General features: G+C 36.8%; 1 protein-coding gene across 1 annotated transcript in view; it reads left to right on the top strand.

Moving 5' to 3' along the window:
- Positions 1-17,766, top strand: part of GTF2H1 (general transcription factor IIH subunit 1) — a 29,517-nt gene extending 11,751 nt beyond the window's left edge. The window contains exons 5-16 of the mRNA XM_055581303.1: positions 60-225; positions 1,190-1,283; positions 2,613-2,762; positions 2,890-2,969; positions 5,792-5,919; positions 6,033-6,120; positions 8,358-8,446; positions 8,820-8,937; positions 12,929-13,019; positions 13,461-13,576; positions 14,630-14,722; positions 16,759-17,766. Of these exons, the coding sequence (XP_055437278.1) occupies positions 60-225; positions 1,190-1,283; positions 2,613-2,762; positions 2,890-2,969; positions 5,792-5,919; positions 6,033-6,120; positions 8,358-8,446; positions 8,820-8,937; positions 12,929-13,019; positions 13,461-13,576; positions 14,630-14,722; positions 16,759-16,845 (1,300 nt within the window). The 3' untranslated portion in view covers positions 16,846-17,766. The remainder of the gene's footprint in view (positions 1-59; positions 226-1,189; positions 1,284-2,612; positions 2,763-2,889; positions 2,970-5,791; positions 5,920-6,032; positions 6,121-8,357; positions 8,447-8,819; positions 8,938-12,928; positions 13,020-13,460; positions 13,577-14,629; positions 14,723-16,758) is intronic.
- Positions 17,767-18,008: the final 242 nt, after the last annotated feature.

Here is an 18,008-nt window from a genome sequence, read left to right on the forward strand (position 1 = left end):
TGCTACCTAAATGGTGTTTTATTCTAAAAGTTCAATATGTTGATATATTCTATCACCAGAATGCTGCAAGAAGATCCTGTTTTGTTTCAGCTTTATAAAGATCTTGTTGTGAGTCAGGTCATCAGTGCTGAGGAATTCTGGGCCAATCGTTTAAATGTGAACGCAGCAGAGAGTTCTTCCACGTCTAATCATAAACAGGATGTTGGCATTTCTGCAGCATTTCTGGTATGTGACCCTTTTAGATTTCTAAAGAGGAAAAAAACTGGTATATGTGCTAATGATGCCATTTTTCTGTAAAATTTAGTATTTCCTTAAATTAACAGATAGTTCAGTAGTCATGATACTCTTCTAAAATGGACTTTTGAAAATGAATCTTTTTGCAATTGGACTAATGCTTATTTCCCCTAATACTTTTAAAGTAAGGGCTTTCAGATATCTTTTTTTCCTTTTTTAATGATTTCAATATTTTACTTATAATGCAAGTTTAAATGTAAAATGACCATCATGTTATTAAAAAAGTAAAATTTGGGAACTTCTCTGGCAGCCCAGTGGTTTAAAACTCTGCACTTACAATGCAGGGGGCACTGGTTCAGTTCCTGGTCAGGGAGGTAAGACCTCACATGCCATGTCACATGATCAAAAAGTTAAAAAAAAAAATTTTTTTTTAATAAGATTTGTAAAATGTATCTTGAAAGGAAAGTTGAGAATAACGTATGTGTGGAATTAGAAGGTGAGTTTCAGTCTATAGTCTGGTAAAACCAAAGCATTATTTATACACTTAACAAAAATCTCAGTACCAGTTACATGTATGGCATCTTTCTGGGTGCTTAGCAGTGAATTGAATTAATAAGGCCTTTATTAAAACAATCAGATAATATGTTGTAACCAAATAGTTAAATATTTGGTAACTATAAGCTTTATGTTAAATTTCCACTAGGTATCTGCCTTTGGCCACATTTAAATGTGTCTGTCTGACCATGTTGTATTTTCAGAAACATAGATTTTACTGGTCACTAAAGTTATGTGAAGCAGGTCAGATTTATTTGACCCGTCTCTATGCCAAAAGTAAAGGCAAAGGATTTGTCTGTCTCTATTTCATTCAGAGGCTCTGTTTTTCCTCCTTTCTCCAGTGTCCATTGGGTTCTTAGACATCTTGGCCCAATACTCTTAACAAATGTCTTTATTTTAGGCTGATGTCCGACCCCAGACAGATGGATGTAATGGTTTGAGATACAATTTAACATCTGATATCATTGAGTCCATTTTTAGGACCTATCCAGCAGGTAAGAAGAATCATTTCTTTCAGATAGTTAAAATATTTGTTTGAATAATTCAGTGAAATATCTGAAAAACAAAAAGCTTACCTTTATTCCTGATGAAGTGCAATAAAATATGTAAAGTACTTTATCCAGCGCCTGACGTGGTAGATATTAAGAGCTTAGTGTATAATGTACTGACATCGATCCATGGGTATGATGACTTTCTCATTCTTGGCACTGGTAGTTCTTAAACTTTATTTACCCTTTAACATGACCTGAGTAGGATGACATACTCCAGAGGCATCAGTAAATGAGTGTCTACAGCACTAAGTCAGATCATCCTTCATGTTGCCTGCAGAATGACTTTTCTAACCCACAAATCATTTCCCTCGGAGGAATCACCTAAAGTATAAATTGTTTGATCCTAGCTCTAATGATGTTGATGTACAGCCAAGGTTGAGAGCAGTTACTTCAGTCATTGTTCTAACCACATAAAGCTCTCAGGCCATTTTGTTCTGTCTCCCTGCTTCCTCAGCTTCTGCTCCTTTACTCCTTAGGAGACAGTCTCCTGCAGGATTCACCTCAAGCATCACTTCATTGCCACTTGTGTAAAATCTGACTTAGGCAGATGTAATCCCCTTCCCCATTCCATCTGTAGCGCTGTGTGTCACCACATTATAATGTAATTATTTTTTATCTTTTTGATAATTATGTAGTGTTTACTCTTTGTCAGACACCATTCTGAGGCCTTTATGTGTGTTAACATTAATTGTCACAAATAGTACCTATGAATTAGGTTATTATTACCCCATGTTACAGATGAGGAAACCAAGATAAAGATTAAGTAATTTGTCCAGCATCACATTGGATAATAAGTGGTAGACCTAGAATTTTAAACTCGGGCTTTCCAGCTTAAGAGACCTTAACCTCTTAACTTAATCTCTTTGCTTATTAGACAACACAGGCTTCTGGAGTTCTGAACTGATAGTCCAGTGGGTTGTGGAGATCTTTGTTTATTTCCCCAGTACCCAATATGGTGCCTTGGACTAAAAGTATCCATATATAAATGATCAAACAGGCAAATTCAGGTCTTCCTCTTATTGTTCCCAGTAAAACTTTGAAACTTGAAGCTTAATAATTTTCTTGGTGCAAAATAAGGTTTTGTTTGTAACTTAAGATACGTAAAGGTAATGTCTAACGTAATCTCTCAAGTAATACTTAAAGTATTATATATTGTTTGTAAAGTTGAATACTTTTATAATTTGGTTTTGCTCTTGGACTACTTTTAAACTAATTTGAAAGGTTTTAAGAATTGGAAATTCAGTATATAACTATTGTGGTTTTTATTCACAGTAAAAATGAAATATGCAGAAAATGTTCCCCACAACATGACAGAAAAGGAATTCTGGACACGTTTCTTTCAGTCCCATTATTTTCACAGGGACCGGCTGAATACAGGGTCAAAGGACCTCTTTGCAGAATGTGCCAAAATAGATGAAAAAGGTAATTGCTTATCCCTGACACTCTAGCATTTAATCTGCTGCTCTCTAGTCATCAGTGCCATTAGTAATTTTTTTGCTTTCTGGGAAAGGTAAAACTGAATCAACTTTTTATTTCATTGATCCTGTAGGGTTAAAAACAATGGTTTCATTAGGAGTGAAAAACCCGCTGCTTGACTTAACAGCTTTGGAAGATAAACCATTAGATGAGGTAAGTAGCAGTAAAAGGATTTACAAGAGAAAACAGTCTTGTCTTAGTCTTCAACATTTGTATTTTAAAATTGCCTGAAGTATAGATGTTCTACTTGTGAGAAGGTAAAACAGAATAATGTTATTTGGAGTGGTTTATCAAAAGTGCTTTTTTGATAGCACTGTTCATTATTAAGATTGCATGGGAGAACTGAAATTCCCCTGTGAGTTGGTAGAATATTTTTTACAAGAATTTTTTAACTCCCTTACCAACAGTTGTCTAGGTATTAATAAAGGTTTAACAGATGTTTTATGCTATATCTAACATTAAGTAACAGAGAAGGCAATGGCACCCCACTCCAGTACTCTTGCCTGGAAAATCCCATGGACGGAGGAGCCTGGTAGGCTCCAGTCCATGGGATCACTAAGAGTCGGACACGACTGAGCGACTTCACTTTGACTTTTCACTTTCATGCATTGGAGAAGGAAATGGCAATCCACTCCAGTGTTCTTGCCTGGAGAATCCCAGGGACGGGGGAGCCTGGTGGGCTGCCGTCTATGGGGTCACACAGAGTTGGACACGACTGAAGTGACTTAGCAGCAGTAGCAGCAACATTAAGTGTGAAAAAATATTCGTAGATAGGGAAAAGATGGTAAACATCGTTGGTTGCCCACTATTTACCAAATGTTGAGCACAGTCATGACCCTTACTCCACATTAGCCCTATTATGTTTCAATAGCTGGACCATCGAGTATGAGCTACCTACCTCAACATCATGACTCCAGACTTAGAAATTCATCCAAGGCTAGAGAAATAGGTGATTCCATTCTGATCAAGGCTAATTCTGTCCCTGTCTCTATCTTCTAGTCTAGAAAGGAATTTGCCTTCCTCAGTTACTCTCTAGACACTGTTACCTTTTAGTGCCCTTCCTTTCATTTAATTGTTAATTTTCTTGCTTTCCTCGGGCTCCTTTTCTATTGACATGTGCTCTTGTCTTTTTTCTCTTAGTGTATACATGCTCCAGGTGAGAAAACCAATGTTAAAATTTCATACATAGTCTAAATTATTAAATTAACAGAAAATAATCCTTGGTGCCCCATTGAGTTGTTTGCCTAATGAAATTCAGTTGTTTTCTTGAAAATTCTCAGCACTCAGTTCCTTCCTTGGTGAATCTCAACGCATTATAAACATGACCTCTTTAAATCACCCTGAGAAAATGAAGCTAAATAAACCACACAGCTGTTAAGTACATTGACTTTAAAACCAAACTACTTGGTTTTAAACTGTAGTTTTTTTTAATGTTTCTAATATCAGTTTTCTTGTAAAATGAGGTTAATAATAGTTCTGACCTTGAGGGGTAGGAAATTTGGAGAGGTGTTGTTTAAGGATACAAACTTACAGCTAGTAGATCATTTTTGTAGACCTAATGCACAGCATGGCTGACAGTAGAAACCTCAGGTTGCTCGGAAACTGGGTCTTAATTCTCAGCAAGAGAAACGATAATTATGTGCCATGATGGGGTATTAGCTACACTGGTGATCATTTTGCAATCTGAAATCAACACATTGTAAACCTTAAACTTAAACAATGATCTATTGTTTATTATTATTATTATTTACATTTTTAGAACTATCCATGTTGTATTCCCTTGCATGGATATATTAAAAATTTATAAAACCAAGCCTTTTAATAAAAGTGTTGGTTGATTCAATTTTTCCCTCCTCTTTCCCTATCATCCTCTAGTAATTCTATCCCAGGATATGGGCTTGGGGCCCCTTGTAATTACATTCTTTCCATTCTATTGCTAAAAATATCAATACTAATTGTGTGATGATAACTCCCAATTAGTCCTGGTCTGGCTAACCCAAGAAGTCCAGAATCATATGTCCAACTTCCTACTTGGCATCTTCATTTAGGTTGTTTCCACACCCCTCAGTATAACATGTCCAAAATGCAGTCTTTGATTCCCATCCTCAAAAACCTATTTCTTCCTGGCCCTTCCCTATGTCAGTTTAAAAAAAAAAAAAAAATTACTATGGACTCGTTTGTTCAAGCCAAAACCTAGTAGTCTCCTTGATCCCGCGCCTTTGTAGACCTCCAACATTCAGTTGCTCAGCAAGTGCTCTATATCTCAAAACTATCTGCACAGACACATTAGCCTCCTAATTGATCTTGGTTTTTTTTTTGTTTCCTATAGTTTATTCTTCCCTAGCAGTAAGAGTTATAAATCAGATCATAATGTTCCCCTATGTAAAAACGTTTTCAGGGGTTTCTCATTGAACTTTCGGAACTACTACCAGGCTCTAATTAATTTGGCCTCTGCGTACTCAGTTGGGGCTGTTTCCTGGCCCACCCTTCATTCGAGGTATACTGAACTGCATACAAACCCATGACACAATATGTTTTACATTACTCCTATACCTTTTGTTTAAGCAGTTTCTTCTTCCTGAAATGTTGTCTCAGTGTTTGCCTTGCAAGCACCTACCTATTCATCTTACGGTGCTCCATGAAGCTCTTTTGAACCTACCCTCCCCGCCCCCCACCTCTAATGGGATTGACCACTTCTTTCGTAGCACCTGTAAGTTTTAACTTAAGTGTAATGGCTTACGGCCCAGCATCCCACTAACCAATATTTTAATGTTGTGCTAACTAGTCCAAAATTGCTCCTTAGGGAAAAAATGCAGCACTTAGCAGTTAAGATATTTTTGTGATACTAAAAGCAGTTAGTAGCATTTTTTCATTTTTGTGTGTGTGTATGTTACTTATTTTTAAATTTTTACCCAAGTCCTATATCCAGAAAATTTTTTCAACTCAACATATCTCTACTAACTTGTTCCTTGCAGGGCTATGGCATTTCCTCCGTGCCATCTACTTCTAATTCTAAATCCATCAGAGAGAATAGCAACGCTGCCATCATCAAGAGATTTAACCATCACAGTGCCATGGTCCTGGCAGCAGGTCTCAGGAAACAGTTAAGTACACATGCAAAGGTGCACTAACTGGGTTTTCCGTGATAGCCAGATAGAGTTTTGTTGTTGTTCTTCCTGTGGTACTTAACATTAATTTTTTTCCCTTTGTTTTCAGAGAAGCACAAAAGGAACAAAATGGCGAGCCCAGCAGCGTTGATGGCAATTCCGGAGATACAGATTGCTTTCAGCCAGCAATTAAAAGGGTATGAGTAAAAAGTCTAGAATGCTTATGGCTCAGATTTCTCCAGATATATGTTATGTAACTGCCAGTACCTTATGTTGACCCTTGATAAGTTCAGATGGCTTTAAGTCTTCTGACCAAGCTGTTAAGTATTTGGCTTAAAGAATACTTCCTCAGTTTTGGCTTGCCAGCGTACTTTCCATAGACTCGTCTGTTAACTGGTTTTATTATTTTATTTTTCCCCTTCACCTGTAAACACACATAAATGTTAATGCATAGTTTTATTTTCTGGAAAAGAGTACCCAACAAAGGCAATATGACAGAAAGAAAAAACTAAAGGTTTGTGTATTTGATTTTAAAAGATAAGATTTGGCCCTCATGTGAAACCTGGCATTTTAGAACTGGAAATGTCTTTCATTAAATACTGAAGATGGATTGTGAGGGCGTATGAACAGTTACCTACTTATATATTTATTTTCTGTTTGCAACTTTGCCAAGCTTCTATATCCCTCAATTTTAAGTTCCTCCCTTGTTTTAAAAATTATGATAAGGCTTTCTTAGAGGGCGATCAGGCATTATAGTGTATTAAATTTTTAAAGGTTTATACCCTTAATTTCACTTCTGGACAGTATTCCACTTGGAACTTTTTTTTTTTAAGATATATGCAAAGATTTACATACAAATACACTGACAGTAGTATAATTGAGAAAATAGCAAACATCATGATATTCGTGATACACCCCTACAGTGGAGATAGATGCATGCAGCAAATAATGACTAAAGGATTAATGATATGTTGAATTAAAGTGACTTCACATATACCGTGACAATAGTTCACTTCATTACAATTAAAAGAAACCATTTTTTAGTTGCCTTACATGCCATATTAGGTGGCAGGAAACAAAAATGATTAAGACTGGGTTTTTGTCCTCAAAGAATTTAGTGTCTATAGGTAAGACAAAAGGAAAAGAATAATTGTAAAACAGAATTTAAAGTATAGTAATTGTTTATTTACAGTAGGAACCAGAGAGTAAGTAAATAAAATTTGTAGAACAAACTAATATGATACAATTAAGTTTATGAACTTTAAGAGATTATAGGTCCTTTATGTATTTCAGTCACCTAATATGTTTCTACAGGATATACATCTTTAAAATTACCAAAGTAAGATATTTCTTTTCTGAAATAAGCAAAGTGAAGCTAAAATATAAGTTAGAGACGCCAAAAAGAAATCTAGGAAGTGATTTTTTGCTTTGCAATATTGCACTGAGTACCCTTGATTCTTGGTAGTGATGAAATTGTCAAAAATCACTGTGTGAATTTTCACAATATTCAATGATAAACTGACTCAAGATGTTCTTCCACATCAGTAGTTGTCTGCTGTGTGTTCTACAAGGGATTTATAGAATAAGAGATCCTGGAATAATAATAGAGTCCTCATATTCTTGGAGCTTTCAGTTAAGTGTGAAAGTTAGGTGGATGACCAGGCCTTGGCAGAGACTTAGGATTTGGATTTATATAAGAGGTTGGATCAGGACATGACTTAAGTGAGGCAGCAGCAGGGGTAAAAATGAGCTTGACATATGGGAACGGTAGTGAAAGACATCAGTATGCCTTGAAGTTGACTCAAGGGTATAGAGATGAGAAAGCAGTAAAAACATACTGAGTCTAGGTGAGGTGGGACTGATTGATACATTACTCTGAGTAGCATGCTAAGGTCAGATTTGTTCCTATACAGTCCAGGAGAAAGCACATTAGTAAAACCAAAATAAAGAATGCAGACATAAACCCAAATACATGGAGGGATTAAATACAATATGATAAACATGGCATTTCAGAATCAGTGGGGAAAGATGTTATTCTACAAATGGTGTTGGGGGACTGATTAATAATATTTTTTTAAAAACTGATTCCCTACCTTATTCCTTATTTTACAATGAATTCTGTTGGATCAAAGCTTAAGCAAAAAAAAAAAAAAAAAATCCACAGAAGAATAAGTATAAAGGGAATAATTAAAACTGAAAAACACCAAAGTGGGGGCAAAAAATATTTGCAACACAGGTAATAAAATTAATTTTTTTAGTTTATTTTGAGTAAAATCCACATTTTCATCTATCAGATTTTCAAATAGTAAAGGTTTAATGATGCATAGTACGGTCAGAGTATAGGAAAACAGTTACTCTGTTAAGTGGTAGCTGTGTATAGAGGGGACGCATGTAGGAAGTGCAGCAATAAAAAGTGTTGTGTTGATAATTATAGGCGAAGTTACAAGAATCCATTGAATATGAAGACTTGGGAAAAAATAATTCCATAAAAACAATTGCACTAAACCTCAAGAAGTCAGATAGGTAAGTTTGATGATTATTAAATTAATTTGAAGCAAAATAGTTTTATATCACAAGTTGGTACAGAATTTATTCTGCAAGTGTAGTATTCAAGTTTTTATCAGTTTGTTGCCATAAAATATAGTATTGTATTTCCTTAAAAAGTTACTTTGTACATCTCAGGAAAGGATCCTAAATGACTGAAGCAAAGAAAATAACTTTTAGCTATCTGTGCTGTTCTCTTCCTATTACCCTTATTGGAATTAAGTTATTTAATTGAAATATCTTTAACTCTTCACTTGGGGGGAATGTTGTATGGAGACTGCTAAAATATTTGACAGACAAATATTGAGTGCCCTTATTCTGTGTGATTAGTAATTTCTTGGCTAATCTTCAGGTATTATCATGGTCCAACTCCAATCCAGTCGCTGCAGTATGCAACAAGTCAGGACATTATTAATTCTTTTCAAAGTATTAGACAAGAAATGGAAGCTTATACACCCAGATTAACTCAGGTAGGTGACTTATACAGTTTGAAAAATAGAATTCCCAGTTACTTTTTATGAGCACATTCATATTTATAAAACTCATACTTCACTTGGGGTAAAGACATATTTCTGCTTAATAAATTGAAAAAGTCAGGTAAAGAGAAATATTTGGCATACCTGAAGTTCAGATGATAATGAAAATAAGATAATGAGTTTTGTGGTTGCTGATTTTTTTTCTTCCATGTATACAGTTTTATTAGAAGAATCTCCCAGATTTCCAAAAAATTTCTGGACATCATTTTGTAGATATTCTTTGTTTTTCCCTGCCCTTAGACATACTTCAGTTGATCAGCAAGTTCTGTCAGTTCAGTAATTCTTGACTCCATCACCTTGACTTAAGTAAACGGGACAGGTTTTCAGCACGGCCACTGCAAGTTATTTTAATAAAAGCATGATTCCAACCACATCACTCTGCAACTTAAAAACCTTTACTGCTTGCCTTTCTTCTCATAGTAACTGTCTGGATGTTCTTTGTCTGACTCGCCAAACCCTACAGTCTGCCCTAACCCACATCTCTAGTCCCAACTCCAGCCATATCTCCACCATTTCCTTCCCCACATAACTTAAAGAGAGTCCTGTACTCCAGCCTAACACTCTATAAACTACCCAGAGGTTTTTAATCATATCATCTACATGCTTCCTGTGCTTTTTCTCAGGCTTTCTCTCTTAAGAGTGTCTTTTGCCTGTTTCTGTGTCAAGGAGCAAATAGTAATAATTCAAAATAGTTCACATTCCATCGCCTCTGTAAAGCAGTCCTCAGCATGCCCAGTAGTGAGTTATTTTTTCCCTTTTCTCTATTTTCATAAACACTCAGACACTGAATTGAAAGCTGAATTGTAGTGCTTATTACATATGGGGACTTACTTTTTAACTTTTAACCTTGAAATAATCTTAGATTTACAAAAAGTTGCAAAAGTTTTCTGACCCATTTTGAAGGTAGATCCCTTTGTGAGCATGCTAAGTTGCTTCAGTCATGTCCAATTCTTTCAATGTGGACTGTGGCCCAGTAGGCTCCTCTGTCCACCGGATTCTCCAGGCAAGGATACTGGAGTGGCTTGCCATGCCCTCCAGGACATCTTCCTGATCCAGGGATTGAACCCTAGTTCTTAGTCTCCTACATTGGCAGGTGAGTTCTTTACCACTAGCGCCACCTAGGAAGCCCCAGATCCTTTACATCTAAATAACACAGTACAGTTACAGAAACAATAAGTTAACATTGTTCAAGTCTTATTATCTAACCTGTATTCTTTAAAAAAAATTTTTTTTTCTTTATTTGGCTGTACATGGTCTTTGGAGAAGGAAATGGCAACCCACTCCAGTATTCTTGCCAGTAGAATTCCATGGACAGAGGATCCTGGGGGGCTACAGTCCATGGAATCGCAAAGAATAGGACATGACTGAGCAACCAACACACATGGTCTTAGTTGAGGCATATGGGATCTAGTTCCCTGACCAGGGATCACACCCAGGCCCCCTGTATTGGGAGCATGGAGTCTTAGCCATTAGACTACTACTACAGGGATGTCCCTAACCTGTATTCTTAGAAAAATTTCACCAACTGTACCATTAATGTCCCTGTAGCAGAAAAAAAAAAACACACAACTTTTTTTGGTCCAGTATCCAAATCAGGTTCATGAATTGCATTCGGTTCTTACGTCTCTTTAGTTTCCTTTACAGTGGAGCAGTCTTTCAATCTTTATCTTTCATGACCTTGATGTTTGAAGAGTAGGTCAGTTTTTTGTAGAATGCCCTCAACTTCAGTTTTGCATTTTACATGATTGGATTCACTTTTGGCAAGAATTCCACCAGGTTGATGTGTAAGTAATATGGCATCCTTTGTGCATCTTATGAGGAAGCACATGTTTATTTGTCCTGCCTTGCAGTGTTAACTTTGATCACTTGGTTAAGGCACTATATGATTTCTCTGCGGAAAACTTACCAATTTTTCCCTTCATAATTAGTAAGTATCTTGTGGGGAGATACTGTGTAACTATTTTGTTTACCCTCAAACTTTTACTCACTAATGTTTTAGAATCTGTTGATGATTCTTGCTGAAAATAGTTATTACCATAGTGGTAGTTAAATGGTGATTTTCTAATTCTGTCCTCCCATCAGTTGACCTTCTGAACCTCCCTGACTCATTCATATTTATTTACCTTTCTTTATAAGCATGGATTCTTATATTCTGTGGGTTATAAATTGTTATACTTTTTTTTTTTAACTGAGATATCTTACAGTAAAATCTACATTTTCAGTATATTCTTTTGAATTCAGTGTGTATATATAGTCATGTAATTACCAACACAATCAAAATAAAAAGCAAGTTTTGTCACCCCTGAAAAGGTGCCCTTGCACCTTTGTAGTTAGACCCTTTCCACGCCCTTTATACTGGCTCCTGTATCTTTCTGACAGTATCTTCATCAGTTTTGAGCACCTCTTTAGTTTATGGCACAATGAGATAGTACTCCAAATTCATCTGACTCTTTCCCTGCTTGGCAAGTGTTGAGTAGGTTTAGAAACCAAGGTCTGAGTACTAGGTGGGATGTCATTTGCGACTGGTCTCTTTGTCCTCTTAGTGGACAAAGCAGAGAAATACGTGTGTACGTACTTAGGCTCACATAACAAATATTGGGATTGTCTGACTACATCTTTCCTTCTAGATTGGCCCTTGGGCCAAAGTAGTTCCACCTAACTTTTTTTTTTTACATTCATTTATTTATTTAGTTCAAGTTTGAAAAAGCACTCATTTTGTACAAGTTCTCTTTATTGTATATAGGTCAACACTAAGTTTTTTAAGCTGTGGTTAGTTTAGATTTTTCCCTCCAAAAAGTGATTGGATTATCTGAGACATTGGATTATCTGGATTATGCAGAGATGATCTGCCATCGGGTGTGTATCCCTGAGCGTAGCCAGTGACCAGTCAGCAAGTTTAGCAGTCGGTGAGACTTGTGGTTACAGTGTGTTATCACACTTCCTGACAGAAGGAAATAGGCATCAAGTGAACTCGCATGTCTCCTTGACTCGTAGTCAACCTGTAATATGCTCTTTACACCAAGTTAAGTGTTCTGTTTTTCATCCAGCCCATACATACCTGGATTTCTGCTTGTAAAACACTAACCCTGTGCTTGAGCTGTTCAGCAGATGATTTGTCCCTCGCTGTGACTGGTCCCTGGTACTTGCTGGGCACTCATTGAAGAGACACATCAGTTATGTCCCTGAGTGTTCATGTGGATACAGTGGGGAATGTAGGTTTTTTCCCCTTGGGGCAATGTGTATCCACTTCCTTGAAAAATGACAAGTGATATATTTCACTTTGCTGGATTTTCTTATGTCAACTGCCAGTCAAGGTTTATCATTTGTTTTTTTGACATTTTTTCTTTCCTTAAACTCAGTTTTACCTTCAGTGCTAAGAAGTTGGTACTTAAGAAAGAGCTTGGCTATATCACTTACATGTGGACTCTAAAAAATAGTACAAATGAACTTATTTACAAAACAGAAACAGACTCACACATAGAAAACAAACTTCTGGTTACCAAGGGGAAAGTGGGGGCAGGGCTGGGGGAGGCAGGAATAAATTGGGAGTATGGGACCAGCAGATGCACACTACCACATAGAAAATAAACAATAAGAATTTACTGCACAAGGAACTGTATTCAGTACCTTGTGATAAATTAGAATAGAAAAAAGAATGTGGTTATATACATATATATGTTTAACTGAATCAGTTTGCTGTATACCTGGAACTAGCACAATATTGTCAATCAGCTGTACTCTTTAAGGTGGGGAAGCTTGACTGGACAAAAGGGTGTGTATTTTGAGGTACCTGTAAATTCGGTATTCCTGGAAGATTAGTAGGTATTCTAGTAGCCCTATGGGAAGCAGCTCGCTCTGGTTGCTGTGGATTGTGTATTCATGGACATTTGCTGTTGAACTGAAACGTGTCCCTCGTTGCTTTCAGGTTCTCGCAAGTAGCGCTGCCAGCAGCACCATCACAGCCCTGTCGCCTGGAGGAGCGCTGATGCAGGGAGGGACACAGCAAGCCATAAACCGTACGTGCTCACCTCCTGTTGCTATCCCTTTACCTAAATCAGCTCTAAGGCAATTTGAGAAGAGTGCTAAAGTTGTGGTGGTTTTCCTTTGGAACATTTCCGGGATCTGTGTTTTGTTTTTATGCATCCAGATCCTGAAGCATACCTAGAAAACAGCTGAATGATTCAGTACTGTTTTAAAATTACAAACAGTGGCACATTGCTATGTCATACTAAAAGGTTTTTTCCCCTCTCCTACCTCTTAAAGCAAAACCTGAAAAGGGCCTCTGAAACCCCAAGGGAATTGAGTGTCAGCCACAAAATCACTAACTTAGAATAGCACATCCAGGTTTAACATTGGCAGGGTGCACATTCACATTTATACTGTGAGAGTAAATTCTCAGAGACTGCACACACATGGGAAAATAGCTTTTATTCTGTGAACCTCTTTTTCTTTTGCAGAGATGGTGCCAAATGATATTCAGTCTGAATTGAAACACCTATATGTGGCTGTTGGGGAACTTTTACGGCACTTCTGGTCCTGTTTTCCTGTTAATACACCATTCCTAGAAGAAAAGGTTAGAACTGATCCCAAACACAGCCAGCTGTTTTGATAATGTGAATTGGTGAGGTGTTATCTTGACGTTGGAAAACGGTATTGAACGTTTACCATGTGCCAAACGCTACTTTGACTATATTGTTTCATTTAAGCCTCACAGCATCCTCATGGAGTAGGTATTGATACCCATTTTGTAAAGAAACTTGAGATCCAGACCAGTTCCATAACTATTAATTGTACATCTTAAAACTTAACTATCATTTTGCTGTACACCAGAAACTAACACAACATCATTAAGTCAACTATACTTCAATTTTAAAAAAACAGTAATAGCCTTACTATATAAATTATCTTACAGACAATCTTTAGAGTCTTCTCTAGTAGTCCAGTGGTTAAAAGTTCACATTTCCAGTGCAGGGAGTGTGGGTTCATTTCCTGGATTATCTTTAAAGCTACAGAAAAGGTGCATTTTTCATCTATAATTTGCAAAAGAATAAAAAATTTGAAATAATCGGTATTGGCCAGTTTGATGAGAGTCCTTTCTTCTACTGCTAGTACTACCTTTTTAAAAATTGCTTTGACCCAGAAATTCAACATTTAGAAATATAAGAAAATAATAATTAAGAATGAGTATATGCAAATATTGAGCCATAGAGATGTTTCTAACACTGTCTGTGTTAGACAGACTAAACACTCTAACATAGAGTGTTTCTAACACTGTCCGTGTTAGAAATGGTCTGATATCTATCAGAAGCAGATTGGTTAAAGATATATCCATTTTAAATGATGACCTAATATTTAATGACTTAAAGATGTTCACATTAAACCAAGTGGAATTTTATAACAGTATATACTGTATGTTTTCCACATGCATATTTATACACATGCACAAAAAAAATATCAGGAAGGATAGGAATTATGAACCCAAAAAATCTAAATATATTAGATAACTGCTTCTCTGCCTGGTGGAGCCAGTAAATCTTAAAGAAAGAAAGTAACCTTATGTGTATTTTTCTCTTGATCTGTGTAGGTTCTTGAGAGTCTAATTCATTATTTCTCTCATCTTTTTTAGGTAGTGAAAATGAAAAGTAATTTGGAACGATTCCAAGTTACAAAGCTCTGCCCATTCCAAGAAAAAATTCGGAGACAGTATTTAAGCACAAATGTAAGGCAAGAATCTAATTTTGGCCTGATTTTTTTTCTCTGTAGTAAAATGATGAAATTAACTTTGTTTTCCTGTAATTGAGTACATACGTTGTTTTTTATGTCCCTGGGAATCCCGTTTTTTAATTGTAAAATGTATCACACATTCATAAGTGTATAAAATACAGCTGTTTTTTGAAGCAGTAAAGCCAGTGTCCGTGTGCTCACCAAGCATGGTAAGAAATAGAGCCAGCACCTGAGTGCCCTGGCCAGCTGCCCACGCCTCCTTCACACTCGCTCAAGGCCATGACTAACCCAGCATCTGTAATAATCATCTTCATGCTTTTCTTTATAGATTTACAACCTATGTGTATTTTCCTAAAAATGTTCATTTTGAAAACCTAAGTAACAAGTTACATTCTAGCAGTGCAAAGAATGGCAGAGTTGCCATTCTGTGAGAGTGAGCTGCGAAGTTCCTGGGTGATGCCTCAGCTCCCCTGTTGACAGCAGGGCAGCAGTGAGGTGATGCGTGAGAAGTGTCACCTGCACTCAGGATTTTTAATGTTTTTAATGTAAGACTAGAGCAGCCACACACAAAACCACACACACGCAGAGCAACGGCTCAAGATTGTTTCTGTGTGTAATGCAAGTCTTCTCAGAGATGACTATGGAAAAAATAGCATATAAAACTATTTTTGTTCAGTATGTAAGTAGGATAAGCAGAACAGGAAATTTCACAGTTGAAAGCTGAAAAATCTTCATTGATAATATTTTTAGTAAGTTTTTATTCCCTAAACATTGTTTTTTTTCCCTCAAAACATAATATTATTTATAATCAGAAAAGCAGCTTGAAGTGTCTTCCCACAGCAGAGCAAGGGTCTCAGATTCAGTTCATGTGCCTTCTCATTTGATTGTAACTGCCTGGAGCACTGTAAAAAGGTCTCTGGTAAAAAGAATTCTGAGGCCCTGAGCAGCCTTACAGGAGGCTGTGGTGGTCATCTCTTCTAACTGGTACTGTGGAAACATTGTGGCCTGTCAAGCAGAATAAATGATTTTTATGTAGTTTACAGACAGAAGTAAATAACACTCCCCTACACAAACACACTTAGTGATAACAGATGTGGTAAATAAGGGTTTGTTTTGTTTGTTTCTAACTCTACCTTAGATTGAATCCAAATTGTTGGCATGCTATAAGGATTTAAGCCTTCCTGTTCTCTGTCTCCATACTGCCAAAATTGACTTGGAGACTTTACAAAAATTTTACTTCCAACCATGTAAATTACACTGTCCGCTTCCAAGGAAATAGATAATCCAAGGACATTCTACCTCAGGAGCCTTTATCAGCTTAGATCAGTGTGGTCCTGTTGACTTCTAGTTATGTCTATGATGAGGGCAAAAATTTTTTCTACTCAAAGTACATAGTCCTGACCGAAGGGGTTTCATAGTACTTGTGTGGAGCTTTAAGACTAATTACATTTTTCTATAATCTATTATGTGGAAATCCTGAAATATTGAGAGCTGGAAAAGACCTAGAGAACATAGAGAAGTGCTTCTCAAGCTTGGCTGTTCAGCAGAATTAAGCTCAGAAGCTTTTGAAAATCAAAAGATTCCTGGGTATCATCTCAGACCTGCTGCCTCAGAAGCTTCAGGGGAGTAGGGCATTTTTTATATTTTCTCTCAGATAGTGTTGATGCCCTCTGGATCTTACTTAGAAATCCAGTGTTTAAATCTCGAAACCTCTCTGATTTGACAGAAGAAAGTGAGACCTGTAACACAGATTTTCCTGTTGTTCTGTGGCTGGTTAATGACAGGGCAGACATACAGTGTAGGCAGAGCAGGTGAACTTCAGCCTATATGTACACCGCCCCCATCCCTTTTACCTTTCTGTATGAAATGTATCTGAGAACCTTCACAGAGGGCCTGCGTATTGCCTCATTGGGGAAATAAAAAAGAGCTTTGCAACTGCGCTCTGAAATATGTTCCAGATCTGAGTCAGAAGCATTAACCTCACCAGCCATTAGCCCGTTGTTGCTTAAGAGTGTTGTGTTTGTTTTTCAGCTGGTAAGTCACATAGAGGAGATGCTCCAGACAGCCTACAACAAGCTCCACACGTGGCAGTCACGGCGTCTGATGAAGAAAACGTGAAGTGTCTGCAGCTCTCACAGGTTTTGTGAGACTGAGAGAACTGTGGCCTGCAGTAACTCTGGAAACCTGGCCTGACAGACATGGCAGGCGATCACACAGAAGTGACAAGAAACATCTGCAGCGCGCCGACTCTTGGAGCTGATGCTGTTGTACTTGCACATTGAGAACTGAAAGGAAAGGAACTGTGATTAAACTAAAAGCTGGGGAAGTAAATTAAGGCAGAACCAAAATGAGCTAAGTTGCAAATATATATATATATATATTTTAAAAAGACACTGTTTACTGCAGTTACTCAGGAACTGCTTTTGATTCACATTAAGCTGCTTTCAGAAATTTAAAAAAAAAAAAAAAACACTTTTTAAAAGGGTGCATTGATAAATCTGAGGTTTTTGTTTTGTTTTTTTTCTGTGTAAATTTTTTTCCTAAGTTTATGGCACAGGGTACACCTTAAGTATTTCTCCTCCATCTCCCACTTGGATCCTCAAGTTTTGCTGAATTCTAGTTGTACCTTACATCAGCAAGTTAAAGAGAGTACTTTAAAATAAAGCAGAGGGAGACTGTTGCTCAACCATCCAGAAACAGTTGTAGTCAGAAGACATCATTGGTCCTGTGTTTCCTACGGAAATAAGAAACAATAAATATTGCACTGAATGTTTGTGGTTTGGAGTCCCTAAATGATAAAGAGGGGACATGTTTGCAGAAAGTCGTGTGAGGTTTTTATGCAGAATTTTGTCAGAGGACAATGGCGCTGCATGTTTTTCTTTGAGTGCAAATGTACATTGCTAAGATTTTTTTTAAGATGGCATGTGCTTTGAAAAGAGGAAATTGCATTTTTAAGAGTTTAAAAATCTTATGAGTGAGAAATATAAGAAATCTTACTTATTTTCACCTCTTTAGAAAAAAAATAAAAGATGTTTCTCATATCTCTCTTTCTCTAGTATCTGACTGTTGGCAAAGTGATAATCATTACATAGTAACTACAAAGCCTAAATGCAAAGGAAAAAAAAGATATGTTCATGTTTTTAGAATCCGTGCCATATTTTGTTCCTAATAGGATCAACTCAATGTTCATCTAAGACTTTAGATGTCTTGTATTAAAATTACAGGAAAAAGTAAAACTTTTTATAGATACTCTTAACTGCAACACATCCTTTGGATTCTCC

This window comes from Bubalus kerabau, chromosome 5 (genome assembly GCF_029407905.1).
Source record: "Bubalus kerabau isolate K-KA32 ecotype Philippines breed swamp buffalo chromosome 5, PCC_UOA_SB_1v2, whole genome shotgun sequence".
Classification (NCBI taxonomy): Eukaryota; Metazoa; Chordata; class Mammalia; order Artiodactyla; family Bovidae; genus Bubalus; species Bubalus kerabau.